This window comes from Lissotriton helveticus, chromosome 4_1, assembly GCF_964261635.1.
Source record: "Lissotriton helveticus chromosome 4_1, aLisHel1.1, whole genome shotgun sequence".
Taxonomy (NCBI): domain Eukaryota; kingdom Metazoa; phylum Chordata; class Amphibia; order Caudata; family Salamandridae; genus Lissotriton; species Lissotriton helveticus.
In genome coordinates, this window is record NC_136063.1 from 1,891,339,472 (window position 1) to 1,891,354,028 (window position 14,557).

Here is a 14,557-nt window from a genome sequence, read left to right on the forward strand (position 1 = left end):
CAGTGTCCCAGGTGAGTTTGTAGATGTTTGCCAACCAGTTGCTTGCAGTCTTGGGAAGCAGCTGATAATGAGTGAGTTGATATGGATCTGCTCATAATAAGTGAGCAGATAAGGTTGCAAACATGAGAGAGAAGTGCAACACATTTTAACCCTAGGAAAAATAAATAGAGGAAGAGATGGTATCTCGCAGGTATTTTATATACTTATTGGTTAGATAACAAACCAAGCAAAGAAAACAAAGTAATCAGAAAAAGCTTCATAGTTCTGGTAATGCAAACAGAAGCATAACAAAAGAACAAATGTTGTGGAGTGATTTACATTAGAGTTCGAAGCCCCCTGTTTCACTGGTGATGAAGGAGTGTATCCGTCAGTTAAGACGAAAGAACAAAGATTTAGCAAAAAAGAGAACGACAAGAGATCATGATTTCTTCAGAAACAATATATTTGAAAGAATATTCAATACATTGGAAGTTCTTTTGATAAAAGGAAGTCGCTTCTATTTTGGACAAGAGGTTAGTTTGGGGAAAACTAATAGGATAGGATAGGATAAATGTTTGTAGAGCGCTCGATTGCCATGGCGTCTTGGCGCTAGTGCATGTGGAAGGGAATTAATCAAGGCATTAATCAGGTTAAAAATAAGTCAGAACGCAGTGAAAATATTGAAAGTTAACTAAAAATAAATAGGAAAACCAAACATTAATCCACCTGTAATGTGATTATAAGGAATGGCTATATTTTCACTACAGCACAATGTGAGTCTTCAAACAAACAATCTCACAGTAAAGTAAGAAAGAACTCAAATGCATGCAGTTAGGGGGAAATTCGAGTATGTATAAGTCATTAAAGATTAACGAGGAGGCTGCATTTTCGCTTAATCCTTCATGACTAGAGGTACCATTTATTTTTCAGGAAATGTTCAGTTATGTTAGCGTGAGTTGAAAGGTGAAAGTGTGAAGTTCGGCAATTACATTGAATGCTTGGAAGCTGAGACATGGGTGTATGATTTATAAAATATTAGATACGAGAGGGAAATATAAACTTTAAAAGAAAGCATAGTGGCACGTGAATCGTGTTATTCATTCAATTATGTGTTGCCAATGATTATTTGAGCAAAGGCTAAGTTTTAATGATCTGCTTTTGGTATCTTTCTTCCTCTTGGTAGGGGTCGGCTGTCATCGCGGGTCGAGTGGTGGGTCAGGTATCTGATCATCTCAGGAATTCTTTTGAGGTAGTGTACAAATGTTTGTGTTTGACCTGGGCAAACAGCACAGGAGAGGGATTTGAATTGTGTGGTGTCAGCAGAAGATTGAGCAGGAAGTTGGAAGTCACCGAACAAAAAAAAATGTTGTTCTTCTACCATAAGTTGCTTTGACTATACTGAGCACATCAACTAGCCTGCCTCTAGGGCTGTTCCATGGGGAACTGAGCAGTGTAATGTGTTACTTATTAAGTAGTGATGTGTTCACTTCTGAATGTTTGTGCAGGGGTATTTACCAATTCAAAAAAATATTGGAATTCTCCGGTGAGATTTTTAAACATGGTCAAAGTTTAAGGCCCTACAGTGTTGTTTAAAGAGCAGGTGAAAACGGATGACTGACCTATGGCTAAAAATGATCAGTTGACCCTATTACATATTTTAAGCTGAGGTGAGTCCTCAACTGATGCAAAACAATTTCCATTCGCTTTGTTGCATTTGATCAATTGTTGTTCTACAGGATGGTGATTAAAGTCCCTTTATAGACACGCAGTGAATGCAGGTGTATGTTTAAGGACACATATGTGGCCTTAAACATCCTACTCTTGTAGGTATTCAAGAAGCGCCGATGGGCCCCCCTATGCTGCCTCTCTGCATCGCTCCCTATAGAACCATACACAAGGAAGCACTGAATTGAGACCCCCTTCATTTCGTGGTAAATGCGAGTGCCTGCCACACTATAAAGGGTGTGCACAACTTTTTCACTTTGGACAAATTGTCGAACACCATAATTTATTTTGGGTGCAATCAGTGTTATGCTAGATAAAAAGGCCCTGTCTTTCAAAGTTGGTATCCTGGCCCTTTGCATTCAGCAGATGAAGCTTGGCTACCATAATTTTCTGAAAAATGTATAGGACCAACCACGGGCCTCCTTCTCTTACTGCATTTTCCTTTTCCATCCAATAGTCTTTCTGCCCACTGGGCTGTACTGTATTTTTGTAGGCAGGGTGACCAGTCACAACAACCTGTTTTAATAAGTGAATTCCAGTAGAAGCCCATGTTCACACCAGAACATGGGCTTCTATGGGAATTCACACGGGAACATTATCAAGTCCATTATCGCTAAAGCGGCAGTTTTCGGCCGCTTAAGCGGCGATAATTTCAACGGCGTTTGTTGATAATATGCCCCTACGTTATTTGTGTCGTAAAAGGTTGAGCAAGCTGATAGAAATAATGTGATTAACCGATTGTTAAGAATCTTCTGACAATAATTAGCTGTTTAAAGCTACTTTATTCTGGTACACCAACACTTATACAATACAACAACATAATCACAACACCGATGCGGAATGTAGAACGTGCTGACATAGTGCCTTGTATGAAAACACGTGCCAAGAAGGAGAAATGGAAACAAAGGGAAAGCGTGTTGTTGCTGGTGGCGTCACCGGACATGAAACGGGATGAGTGTTTGGGTGAGAGCGCATCATTATAATCACTGGCAAGGTGTGGCCTGTCAGAAGAAATAGTGCTATGGAGAGAGTTAAGGAAAGAAACTACCTGAAGCAGTGTACAGCGTCTTGAGTAACTAAACGCCAGCCATGACTCAGTGGGATGACGGACTGTCTGACGTGAAAGCATAACAATTACAGTCCATTTTGAGGAGTACGCGGCAGTTACCCTCGGCCCCGGGAAGAAAAACTGGGTAGACCGTACTTTCTGACAAGCGGTGTGTGCGTGTTGCCAGATGTGAGTTTCTTCACAGCTCCTGGGCGTGAATTACAGCGATACACTCTGGACCGATGCACCTTCAAGTGCGCCTGGCCTACGGCTTTCAAGCAAGACTAAGTATGGTTTTAGATGCAAAGCACGGTTAATGATCAGTGTAGAAACGGCCTAACTCACTTATTACTGACTCTCTCATTTCGTTCTTACACTTCTGTGCGCCCTTGTGCTCCGCTGTGCACGCCTACCCTTATTAATGGATAATTTTGTCAGACAAATAAGTTTCATTCCAGTGGCATGTGAGATTTTTCTTTCAGGTGTTTCTTTCAAACCCCAGCTGAGAAATCATTGACTGGTTGTCAAAGTCCGCATCTGCCGTGCCTTTGTGGGAATGAGGCACCTTGGACTGGCCATCATAGACTTCCCTGTTTCCCCACTTGCACCTTCGCATGTGATCTTGGACAAATGTATAGAAACAACCATGACTGATAGACGTAAAGTTGATCCCGGCCTGTAGTGGCATAGCTTAGCAAAAGATTGCACTAGAAAGTGGACCAGAGAAAGTACCAGTTGCTGAGATTAATTGAAGCATTCGACACATCACTTTTTTTTAAATTAAACTAGGAAGCCTCCAAAGTACAACATGTGCCAATTCCTTCTTCAAATACGTTCTTTCTAATCAGAAGCTTATTATTGTGTACTCTTATTATAAAAGCGTCTTTGAATCAATACGGTACCTCCTCCATTTTGGAACGTCAGGTAGGGGAATCTCCAGACATTGCCCAGTCCCACAGCATAGCCAACCATGGACAGGAGATATTCTGTTTTACTAGACCAGTTCCCACGCTCTGTGTTCTCATCTTTGCTGCCCTCGTGTGACGCCTAAAAATAAAATCATAAAATTATTGCAGAAGAGTATTATAAAATATAATGTTAATCCATTATTTTGCTAGTCCAGCCGAGTTAAAACTAATGAATTCTTCAAAAACAGGAAAACGACTTTGGAGTTATATATGCCCCCAATCTTTCTGCAGGGGTCATTTTCATAACTTTATTTCGATTTCACAAAGAAATCATAAAAGTATACATCAATATAAAACACCAGCTACAATAAAACCACGATACATATTTACATAATTCTAATTTTCATATACATATGCTGATTTTCATAAAACATTCACTATGGGTTTCTAATAACAAGCGCTGATCTACAAAGGGTAGGAGAATTGATAGTACCCTTACCTAGGGGATATTTGTGTAAGGCTGTTAATCTTGGTGGGGGAGTAGGTGGGGTACTCGGATAAAAATCATACAGATCCCAGACGGAGATGGAGCCATCATTTTCATGGGGCAGGGAGGACCGTAAGTAGGGGACTGTGTGCCTGTCCCTAAATTTGACTAGAACTAGGTCCCCGGGAATTTCTTTAGAAGATGACCCTAACCAGCCCACCCTTCTAACACTCAGTATACCACCGTCTTTATTGGGTGGCAGGGGTCTATTTTTTGATAACCAAAACAGGACCTTGTGCAATAGGTCCTGGTGTCTTTCAAGTTTCCTATGGGTGGGTGCAGGGACTCCTGCAAGAACGAGCACAAAGGCTTCTGGAGGCAAATCTAGGGAGAGGTGTGGCGCCGCGGCCAGGGCGACTGACGCTGGAATCTGGGGACCACGGTTCGATCCCCGGCTCCGGCGGCAGGTTAGCCCAGCACCATGTGACTCTGGGCAATAGCTCGCTTAATCTTCCCGACGGCCCCCCAGCGCCTAGAGACCCTTACGGGTGATTGTGCGCTTTACAAATGTGGACTTTTTTTCTATACAAGCTGCTCTGTTAGGTTCTGCTCTAGTAGCAGAATAATTAGATAACGCCGGTTTACGAGCAATTTTGGTGGCAGTCGGAGGTTGTCTCTTGGAAGGTTGTTTATCGGTAAAGACATTTTTTGTGGTATTGCTTACAGATGTATGGGCGATTTTGGTAACTATGTGAGGTGGGCAGTTGGGAGGTTTGCTTACAGTTGGAACAGTTTTAGTAATGTGGGGCCCTTTGGGAGCAGTAGGGAGAGTAAAACAATTAGATCTATCAATTTTTGCGGGAGGAAAAGAATTGGCTTTTATGATAGTTTCTAAGCTTGTCAACCTGTCCCCTAAGATGTTGATTTGGTCAAGCAGGGGTGCTATTACAGATCTTATCATCAGTTCAAACTGGGGCAATAGTTGCAGACGAGGGGATGCTACTTCGTCATCCAGAGCTTCAGCGCGCATTTTAGGTAAGATAGAATTTATGGCAGACGATGAGGGATCAGTACAGAGATTTTGTATTTTTACTTCTGTATCGTATTCGTTAACCTCTTTGTGCTTCCTTTTCGCACTTTGGCCATGTGACAGTCCACTAGCTTGGCTGCTATCCTCCTTGGGTGATGGGCGTGGATCGCCAAGAATATCTGCGCAATGGTCGATAGTAGAGCCTTTTACAGGGGAAGGGGCTATAACAGGGAGAAAATTAGTCCCGCACAAAGCATTTAGTTCCTCACAGTAAGACATTTTTTCCGGTCTGACAGGGGTTTGTGGGAGGGTTTGAATTGGATCTAGATCTAAAAGTTGACGCCGAGCATCCGTGTTTGTTTCGCTGATAGTACTAAGGGTTCTATGCCTTTGAGTATACGTGTCCATTTCCTGGCCCGGGCTTCGTTTTTGAAAGAAAATTGGATAGGCCCCCTTGGATGTCATGATTTATGCTATGTGACTATGTTGGCGAAACAGAAAGTCTATGAGTCTTATACAAGTGAAAATAGACACTATACCTTCTCTTGTGGGGATAACAAGGGGGATGGCCCGTCCCCGTCCTCCTCGTGCCGCTGAGGGCCACAGAGGGCCCGCCCTTTGCCCGGGCTTAGCTCGTCGTCCCGCAAAGCGGGGCAGAGCGCTGTTTATGGCGCCTCCTGGCGCTGCGGTGCGTCACAGAAGCTGTGCCGCCGCAGTGGCAGCCGGGAGTTGTGGTCCCGGAGCGGCGGCGCTGATCCCTGCAGCTGGAGACTCCTGGCGGTGGCGGCTTAGATGTAGGGCTTCCTCTCCCTGCCCCCGGTAAGTGCTTTGGTGTCCCTCCCTGCAGGGGTCAACAATAAACATTCGGGACACAGATGGACTGTGGTGATAACTCATGAGGGGGAAGTCAATCATTCTAACTTTGATATTTGGAGCAGAGGGGGTGAAAATCGCAGATGACACCCTGTATATGCTGTGGAGCCATTAGGGTTGCATGGGCACTATTGATGGCAGGAATGGGAGATGAACTTGAGACCTGCTTCATGTTTTCTATTGTCTCCCCTTGGCCTCTTCCTTACCCCCTCTAGTACTGCATTATAGGACAGTTCATAGGTGAGGAAGTGAAGCTGGGTGCAATTACCCGGATAACAGCTGTTTTCCCCTCATGGTTCCTAATGTGTCACTGACCCCTACCGGTTCCTGTCTTTGTATAAGGCACATTAATTCAGTACTTCTATGTTTCATACCAAACACTTCTTTTTGGGTAACTTACCTTTTATTGGCTAATATATATGCACAATGCTAAGTCCTAAAAGACAACATCACGTGAAACATTGCATCATAAATGAAGCACATTAAATCTACAGGGAGTGATGGTAAAAGGCATGAATCTGAAAACGAAATCATGCAAGAAGGACAGGGCAAGATTAGAAAATGTGAATGGTAAAAATGGTTGCAGTATTCAACTCATTCATAAAGAAAGGATGTTGGATGCAACAAAGCTATTTCCTGATCTTGCAGTTTGTGAACTGCCATACTGTGTGGGAGATTGATACTTTGATGATATCGAACAGGCCATTGCTTTATTAAGAACTTGTTTTTAGAGCTCAGGTAGAGAGGGTAGGAGTGAAGATTGAGCACATAGTTTGGACTTTACAACATATTCCAAGGGCTATTCAGTGGTCTCCCCATAGAGCCTGCTGCAGCTCAGATTAGCATTCAGGAGTACATGCCTGACAGTCTTGTGTGTGCAGCCTTCTCTGGTGAAGGATGATGCTTGCGGTATCTCTGGCCTCCTCTTGTGTCTTGTGTGTGGAGAGCTTGTGGACTTATGGCCAGAGCGAGTGGTCGACCTCGAACCTGGGGAACTGGGTTCGAGTCTTGGCAGGGACGCTCAACATCCTGTGATTCTGGGCAAATCACTTAATCTCCCTGTGCCCAACAAAAATGAATATGTCCATCTGTAACGTAACTGGTACTCATGTAAAGTGCTCCGATACCTTGGGGTCAAGTTTGAGCTATATAAAACTCTAAAAAAATAAATTAAAAAATCTCCAGTGGCTACCAGATGTGTCATTTGGCAGTGGCATGTGCTCCAAAAGGTGTTCACGGGATGCTAAGACTGAGGCGACCAGGTAATAGGGCTTGATGGGTTCTGGAAGGCGGAATACCCCAGCTGGTCCTTGACCACCTCCCCTCTTCCACAGGACAGGCCATAATCTTCCTCTGAGGTTCAGGACACTAGTCCAGGCTCTGACAGTAAGTCGCCTTGACTATGGAAACACCCTAATGGTCGGTATGAATGAAGGCCTTTTTTCCAGGCTTCAGGTGGTGCAGAATACAGCAGCATGCCTTATCCTCAATCTTGCTCCGCGTTCCCCATCGGAACCCCAACTGCACTCCCTTCATTGGTTACCTATAAAATAGCGTACACTCTTCCAACTTCTTTGTTTGGTCTGCAAAACTTTGCACGGAAAGGGACCTTGTTATCTGAAAACCAAACTACATCTGTATTTCCCAGTTTGTAAGCTTAGATCCAGAGATCTACTACAGCTATGCTCAAAATGCATCCATAAAACTAGATTTGGGAGTCGCTCCTTCTCTTTCTTAGCTCCGCATCACTGGAATCGGTTGCCCATGTCCATCCGCTCCTGTCCTGATCTTACTTTCATTAAAAAACTTCAGAAAACCTGGTTGTTTAATCTCTAACCTCGATATTGCACTGCAAACTGTCTTCCGTGGCTATGGCTCCAAGAGATCCTCTTGGGGATGATTTGTGCGCCTAACAAATAAATAAATAAATATCTGCTATTTAAGATGGGGCATTTGTAGAGCACTTAGGGCTCATATTTGCTCCAAGGATGAAGGAGGTGTTTATGGAGGTGGTTAGGTTCTGGAGTCAGGGATGAGAGCCACAGCGGAGAGCCCTAAAGGTGGCAATGGAGATGGTCTGAGTGAGGTGTGCACCTTTTCTTGGTGTTGGATTTGTTTGATGCTCTTTTGAGCATCACGCTTTTCCAGATTCAAGTTAGGTAGTTTCATGCAGGATTAATCTGGTGGGGGAGGGACTAAGTTTCAGTGGGGGTGTCCAACTTAAATGGAATCGAATGGTAGCAATGGGGGACACGTAGGAAGGGTGGTCAATGATTGTTTGGCAATCCTGTACGCTGGGTTTTCTGGGATCAGGTCACAGAGTTGGGATAAGGAACCATGCTACCCAGTGGTGAAGATGGCTGTGAATGGCAGAGGTGGTAGTGGTGGAGTCAGAGTTGGCTGGGTGGAGTTAGTTGAGAGTACATGTGAGGTTTGGTCCTGGCAATGGGTCAGTCTTTATTCAGACCTGCATCAATGAAACCACTCTACTTGTTTTACAGAAAATAAACACTTAACTCTTTATGGCTGAACTCATCCCTATGACCAGGAATAGAGCTATCAGCAAGTCCATGACAGGTAAGGTGTTGAAGGAAAATACATAACCTGCAGCTGTTGGTAGAGCTGTAGAAATACATTTGCTCACCACACATTTATGTTTTCTTAATAAGAGATATATCAGCAACTTAAAACTGGCGACAAAGAGGCAAAAGACTCTTACTTATGCCATGCCTACTTTGTTAAGAGAATCTGTGTCAGAAGCAAAATTGCTGTCTCCAGTGTCAGTCAAGTTGTTTAGAGTGTCCCATACCCACCTGAATTCTTGGTTACATCCCTGCTCTTGTGAAGACTTCCACCCTTCTTTTTACCCATCCAGTATCTCCAGGCTTTTGTCTTCAGTACTAACATATGTACCAACCAGGGTTCCGCTCAGTTCCAGGGGTTGGCTCCCATATCCTTGCCACGCCAGTCATATGGTACAGCAGTGCTGGTTCTTTTTCCAAGACTACTTTATGCTATTTTGCAGTGCGACGAACGGTGGCCGGTGGGTGGTCCGGCGGTGTTGGAAGAGAGACAGAGTGCGTGGGACTCTTCACATGACAGTTTACTAAAGCTATATAAAAATAATCGATTGGGAATTAGCAGGAATGTGATGTTTCCTCTTCTATGCTGTGAGGGCTTCCTAGAGTCTCTCAACATGGGGTGATGTTTTCATTCTCACATACTTCCTCTGTACCAGGTAATTTTTAAGAGCCATTTAGTGCTATTATCGAAATTGCTAATCCCAGTGACATATGTTGTCTTCCTTTCACCTCCAGCTCTTTCTCCCACCACAACAAGGAGACATATTTCCCACACACATGGGATCCTGTAGCGTCACATGCAGGGAGGTATAACTTCCTCGCTACAGCTATTCTCTGAACTAAGTACCACTTTCTCTGGATCCACAAATTCTGCCTTGTGTCTCCCTCTCTGATTTCTCTCTGTGTCAAAATCATGCTCCACGCCGATGATATCATCTTTTGCTGCCACTGGTTTCTCTTTGCAGACCACTGGACGTCCCTTCACCTTTTCACACCGTTTTATTTGGTTTGTTCTCTCCTGGGTTTGGCGGGACATGGACTGCATTGTTTTACACGGGTAATTCCTAGTTGAGAGGCACTACTGGGATACTACAAGCAGAATGGGTGTAGTTGGAAGAACTCTGTTGTCTGGTGGCAGAGCCTGTGGTGAAAAAGACTGACACTTCTGTCCTCAGTTTGGTCCTCGGGAGGGTGGCTACAAGGAATTTCATTCCCGTGTGAGTTCTATTTGCACCTGATTGTGCCAATTACATTGTGCCACCTTGTGCTGTTTCCCAGCAGATCTTAGTTGGCAGAACATTTAAATACCTAGTACCCACATCCAACAGAAATCATTTGAAACAATACCTTACATGCATCCATCATCGGCCAGATACACGATATAATTTGGTGTCAGAGATCCGTCCTCATAAAAGTAACTCAACATATCAGGCAATACTCTGAATACCTATTCAACACCGATGGTATTTTCCATATAGCTGGATCCCACAAAACTTACCCCAGTACTATCCCTAATAATAAATAAACAAACATGTATGTTAGAGGAATCCATATCAACATACAATGCTATCAATTATCTCAGAAATACACTTCAAACTAGGAAATGCAAATGCCACTACTCTCATCTGGAAAGTACCTGAATTTAACACATAGACTTAAATATACCAAACCACCTGAACTCAGACTAGTCTGTGACAGAATCCCAGACAGCATGGCGTGAAGGGACTTGAACTCTGCAAGTGCTGCGAGGCCATACTGACAAAGAAAGCACTCGGTGCAACTATAGGGGCCCGATTCACAGAACTAACTTAAAGACAAAATCCTAAACTTACTACTTTTGGTACTCACAGAAGTTAGGATTTTGTCTTAAGACAAACTTAAGACAGACTTAAGTTAGGGTTTTGTCTTAAGTCTGTCTTAGGTTTGTCTTAAGACAAACTTAAGACAAAATCCTAACTTCTGTGAATACCAAAAGTAGTAAGTTTAGGATTTTGTCTTAAGTTAGTTCTGTGAATCGACCCCTATATCATTACATGATGTACTTCAATAGTAGTCTACTTTACTAGCTGGCTGCTGCTATATGTGCAAGTGGGAACCTAGAGTATTCATTAAAAGGAGTGAAATAACGATTGTGTTTGAGATGAGCCTATTGGAAATAGATTGGATTTAACAAAGCTGAAATGTATGCTTTTCCCTGCACATAAGACAATGAGCGAGTCTCACCACGGGGCGCTGCAGGGGATCTAAGTTCTCTCCAGGACTGCTCTGTGCATGCTTCGAAGCCCTCGAGCAATCTCCCTCCAGCGCCTCGAGTATATAATAAACTTGTGGTCTGGCCTCAGGGTCAGCCTTGTGTCTGCAAGCGTGTGTCTTTTTCGTGTCTCATTCTGCCACATAACAGCGCCTCCTTCAGGAATTAAACGCTTATTCGGATCGAGTTTAATTGAACAAGCCTTGAAGGCAGCGAGTCTAGACTGACTGTCCCCAGGGCACGACAGAAAGATACCCACTCACTGGCCACTCACCCCTTCACGTTGCAACCTGCCAACAGGGCTGCAAACCTGTCATTTATAGAATGCTGAGCGTTAGGAACTCTGCTGAGCGTTAGGAACTCTGCTGAGCGTTAGGAACTCTGCTGAGCTGACATATTGCTTTGTAAAGCAATGACCACTCCACACCTTACGCCTTTTCACAACTTGTTAATGTCTGCATGTATCTCTATACTTCAGGTAAGAAAAAAATAGACTTTTCTAAAAATATTCAAACTTGAACTTCTCTGCCTTAACAATAGAAGAGCACACTCGACACATCTGCCCACATCTTTGTTTTGTAAGCGTATATGACCTCTGAGGCAGTAGTTCTGGGGACCAAAATGCCAGATGTGGGGTGCTTTTCAATATTACTGAATAAGGGACATAAGGATTGTTAGTCCTGCAGTAGCAGTGGCATTGGGGCCTAGATGCTGACATACCTGCAGCACTGCAAACATGGCTGTTTTCAGGTCTGGCACAGAGACAGTCTCTTCAGCCTCATAGCTTCTAAAAATATCCTAATAAAAAGCAAGTAAACATACATATGTTCAGGGGCTTTAGGTCAACCGTCTTTGACCAGCGGCCTGGGGAAGTGACACTAACATTTTGCTTCCACCCATCTCAGCCCATGTCACCCATTGGCTGTTTTGCACCATCGGTGAAGGCATCCTTGCATAATCGACTTTTTTTTGTATATTTCATATTCGTATGATGAATAAGTTAGTTGCATATGTTTCCGAAACAACAAAAACCATTCCAAAAACTATTGCACTCTTTCTAAGGTCAGCCCTGTTGGCTTTGCCAACCGCTGTTGAAATGGTGCCTTTTGTCCTTGCGTGTATTAGGGCCGAGGGCGCCCCTGCTATGCCCCAGACAATGCCCGGTATACTATATCTACGGATTTTTACAGATAAATACAGACAGAAAACAATGTGTTTTCTGTCTGTATTTATTTTAAAAAATGGATAAATACAAAAATGTGCTTCTTTTCAGTGACTCTTCGTGCTGTCTTTCACGAATTTAGGCCAACAGCTGAGCAGATGGACAGCATGGGAAATTAAAAAAACGGGATGAAATTTCTTTAAATAACTGCATTTGTCAACAGACATTTTGTGGTATAATGCTAATGTTTGCCACTGGATGTACTGTTATGTAATATTTGGCAACTTAAATTGCTAAAACACGACAGACATCAAAGTATAAGTGTGTGTCTATCATATAAATAAATATGGAAATGTAGTTTTAAAACTACATTTATACGCAAAACACAAAATAAATATGGATAAATACAGATGAAATGGCCAAAAATTAAATATATATAAATACAGAATGAAATGTTAAAAAAATAAATACTATAAAACCGGGATGTTTCACGGCAGGGACAGCAGGGTGTGCCTCACAAAGGTGTCATTAAATATTGAAGTAAGTGTGGTAGTGGCAGTGAGCATGCCACAGCTCGCCGAAGCAGCCTTAGCACCTGGAGCCTGTGGTTTGGTCGCTGCTTAAGAAACAGTAGCAATAAAAAAAAAGTGCTGAACAACAGCACCGAGGGCAGACTTCGGTGACTCATGGCGGAAACTCGGGTGTCCATATAATGGTCAAAGTGGGCTCTAGCCAGGGCCCTGAGGGAGCCCCCTGATAGAGCCAGCTCTATTCTGCAGAGTCTTGCCCTGATGACCTTGAACAATTCTTAAACAGATTGTTATAAATACCATTTTACTTTAATTTATTTTTAACATGGGTGATGTGTGAGAGTCTATTACAGGCAATTTGCAGCGAAATGTTGTGTTTAATTTTCACACAAGATACAACTTACATCTTTTTTTTAGCTCAAAAGAAGAAAAGGTATATATGAGCAATGGGAGGGCAACACAGAGATTAAAAACACAACTTTATAGCCCTAAATAGTAGATGTAAACATATTAAGAATTTAGTGCCTGCACAGTGGCATTGCCCTGGCCAAAGATGGCATGAAAGAGCGCACATTGGATCGTACATTAAAAGCTGTTCTAAAAAGGGGGCCCCAAAATACCTTTGACCCAGGGCCACCAAAATCCTTAAAATGTTCCTGAGTGCAGCCTCTTGGAACACAAACCCCACAAGTGCGTGACACAAGTTGGGGCTGGTTCCAAGTATTGGTGTACCGTGGGCGCTGTGTCGCAACGGTGGAGGGGAGTCTGCCAAGAACACGTCCACCCTGCAGAACAATAGCAGCCTTAACATGCATGCGAGCTGGCATGCCGCGCAGCGCCCGAGGCGAGCCGCGCTGATGCCGGCGCCAGTACCTGCTCCCAGGGTGCAACAGGTGCACCGCCCAAGCCTGCTTCACGGCACGGGGTTTGGACGGGCGAGGGGGTGCCGAGGCGCACAGGTTCTCCAGACAGCATAACTCTTTTAACGGCAAATAACTTAAACGAGTAGTAACTGCCCTGCGTCCTGTGCAAGGCCAGAACTGCTGATGCTTCAGTGCCAGAGGCAGTCAGGTCACACATCAGACAGCATGTCTCCGGGAAAGAAGCATGCGCCCTTAAGAGATAAGGTGGTCTAACAGTGAACCTCTCAAGTGAAGAAACGCTGCACTCACCAAGTCCTTGCTGGCTGTCCGACCACAGCATTTCAGGAATCCCGGCAGTGATATGCCCATGGCCTCCGTGTGTACCTGCGCGGGGAGCTATGAGGGAGTGTTATTTGCTTCTGCCTGTGCTCTTTCTTGCGGCTGCGCTCACTCCCGGCCCTGAACCTCCTCTCAACACCGGCTCACCTGGAAAGGTATGCCAGCCAAGTGGCCATGCCCCTGCTCCCAGCCCTTTTAAAGGCAGCCGACCGCCTCCCTGCCTGCCCCTGAGTCAATTACAGGAAACGTTGCAGCATTAGCAGAGCGACGAGATTTTGTAATTTCAATACGCATCTCCTGAGAGTGCTCATTGTTTTTCATGACATGGCGATAACATGAGGTTGCGATTAGGAATTTCCATTCTGAGGCGGGAGGGGTGGGATTAGCAAACCCACATCTTTGAACACTCACATCCACATCGCCGGTGTTGAAACCAGGCGCTCACCGCTGACAGTCAGGTTACCTATCACTTTTCAATTTAGAAGACATTTAAAATAGTTTATACATTGGTAATACTTTGGCAGGTTACATATTGATTTACTGCCTTTTTGATGCTCATGTATCTATGTGGAATAGTAAATAACACGAATCATTTGTAAAGTGTTTGTAGGTTTACATCTTATGCTTCAAAATGATCTCAGGAGCACCGCTGAGCCCAGAGGTATGTTCAAGGGAGTTCGTGAGAAAAGCCTTTTAAGATGTTTTGTGACTTGAAACTTTCAGCAAGGCAGGGGAAAGCACCGCTGTAGACAACATAAAACCTGACATGATGGTAGCACT

The 14,557-nt window shown here is 43.9% G+C and overlaps 1 protein-coding gene across 1 annotated transcript in view; it reads right to left on the minus strand.

Annotated features, from left to right (window-relative positions):
• The window catches only part of LOC144829415 (sodium- and chloride-dependent neutral and basic amino acid transporter B(0+)-like), a 54,823-nt gene extending 40,870 nt beyond the window's left edge, over positions 1-13,953 (minus strand). The window contains exons 1-2 of the mRNA XM_078688537.1: positions 13,748-13,953; positions 3,655-3,799 (exon numbers count right to left, since the gene is read on the minus strand). Coding sequence (XP_078544663.1) covers positions 3,655-3,799; positions 13,748-13,807 — 205 coding nt within the window. The 5' untranslated portion in view covers positions 13,808-13,953. The remainder of the gene's footprint in view (positions 1-3,654; positions 3,800-13,747) is intronic.
• Positions 13,954-14,557: the final 604 nt, after the last annotated feature.